The following is a 741-nucleotide window of genomic DNA, read 5'->3' as shown; positions in this document are numbered from 1 at the left end:
CAAGTCTCACATGATGACGGTGCCCTTATGACCACCAAGTCTCACATGATGACAGTGCCCTTATGACCACCAAGTCTCACATGATGCCGGTGCCCTTATGACCACCAAGTCTCACATGATGCCGGTGCCCTTATGGCCACCAAGTCTCACATGATGACGGTGCCCTTATGACCACCAAGTCTCACATGATGACGGTGCCCTTATGACCGCCCTTGCTCGGCTGCATGACCCGCGACAGGAGCGCCTGGTTCAGATGGTTGGGGTCCACGCCCAGGAGACCTGCACACACGCGCAGAGACTCGCTGCTGCTGCCACACACTCGGCACCCTCCTGTGGGCGACAGACTTACATTAATATGGGTCAATTGTTTTAAATATAAGTGAGTATATCATCTTTTGTAGTGTTATACTCACATTAATATGGGTCAATTGTTTCAAATATAATTGAGTATTTCATCTTTTGTAGTGTTATTCTCACATTAATATGGGTCAATTGTTTAGAATATAAGCGAGTGTTTCATCTTTTGTAGTGTTATTTGTACGTGAATTAGGATGAATGGGGAGAGCTTTATGCGAGTTTTCCATCTCTTGTAGTGTTACTCGTGATTTAATTTGGGTAAATATTAGGACGTAAAAGCGGAGTATTTCATCTTCTGCACTGTTAATCGCGAAGGCGAGGTTAATTTTTGTTAATTGGAAGTTTTTTTGGAAGTTAATTTTCCAGGTAAGTTAATTTAATTAA

The 741-nt window shown here is 43.2% G+C and overlaps 1 protein-coding gene across 1 annotated transcript in view; it reads right to left on the bottom strand.

The window, feature by feature from the left end:
* LOC108678515 (unconventional myosin-VI-like) overlaps positions 1-330 on the bottom strand; it is a gene marked incomplete at its 5' end in the record, with an annotated part of 3,208 nt that extends 2,878 nt beyond the window's left edge. The window contains one exon of the mRNA XM_018166966.1: positions 186-330. Coding sequence (XP_018022455.1) covers positions 186-330 — 145 coding nt within the window. The remainder of the gene's footprint in view (positions 1-185) is intronic.
* Positions 331-741: the final 411 nt, after the last annotated feature.

The sequence above is a fragment of the Hyalella azteca genome, unplaced genomic scaffold (genome assembly GCF_000764305.2).
Source record: "Hyalella azteca isolate HAZT.00-mixed unplaced genomic scaffold, Hazt_2.0.2 contig11068, whole genome shotgun sequence".
NCBI lineage: Eukaryota > Metazoa > Arthropoda > Malacostraca > Amphipoda > Hyalellidae > Hyalella > Hyalella azteca.
Note: the sequence above shows the minus strand (reverse complement) of the source record. Positions and strands in the feature narration are given on the sequence as shown.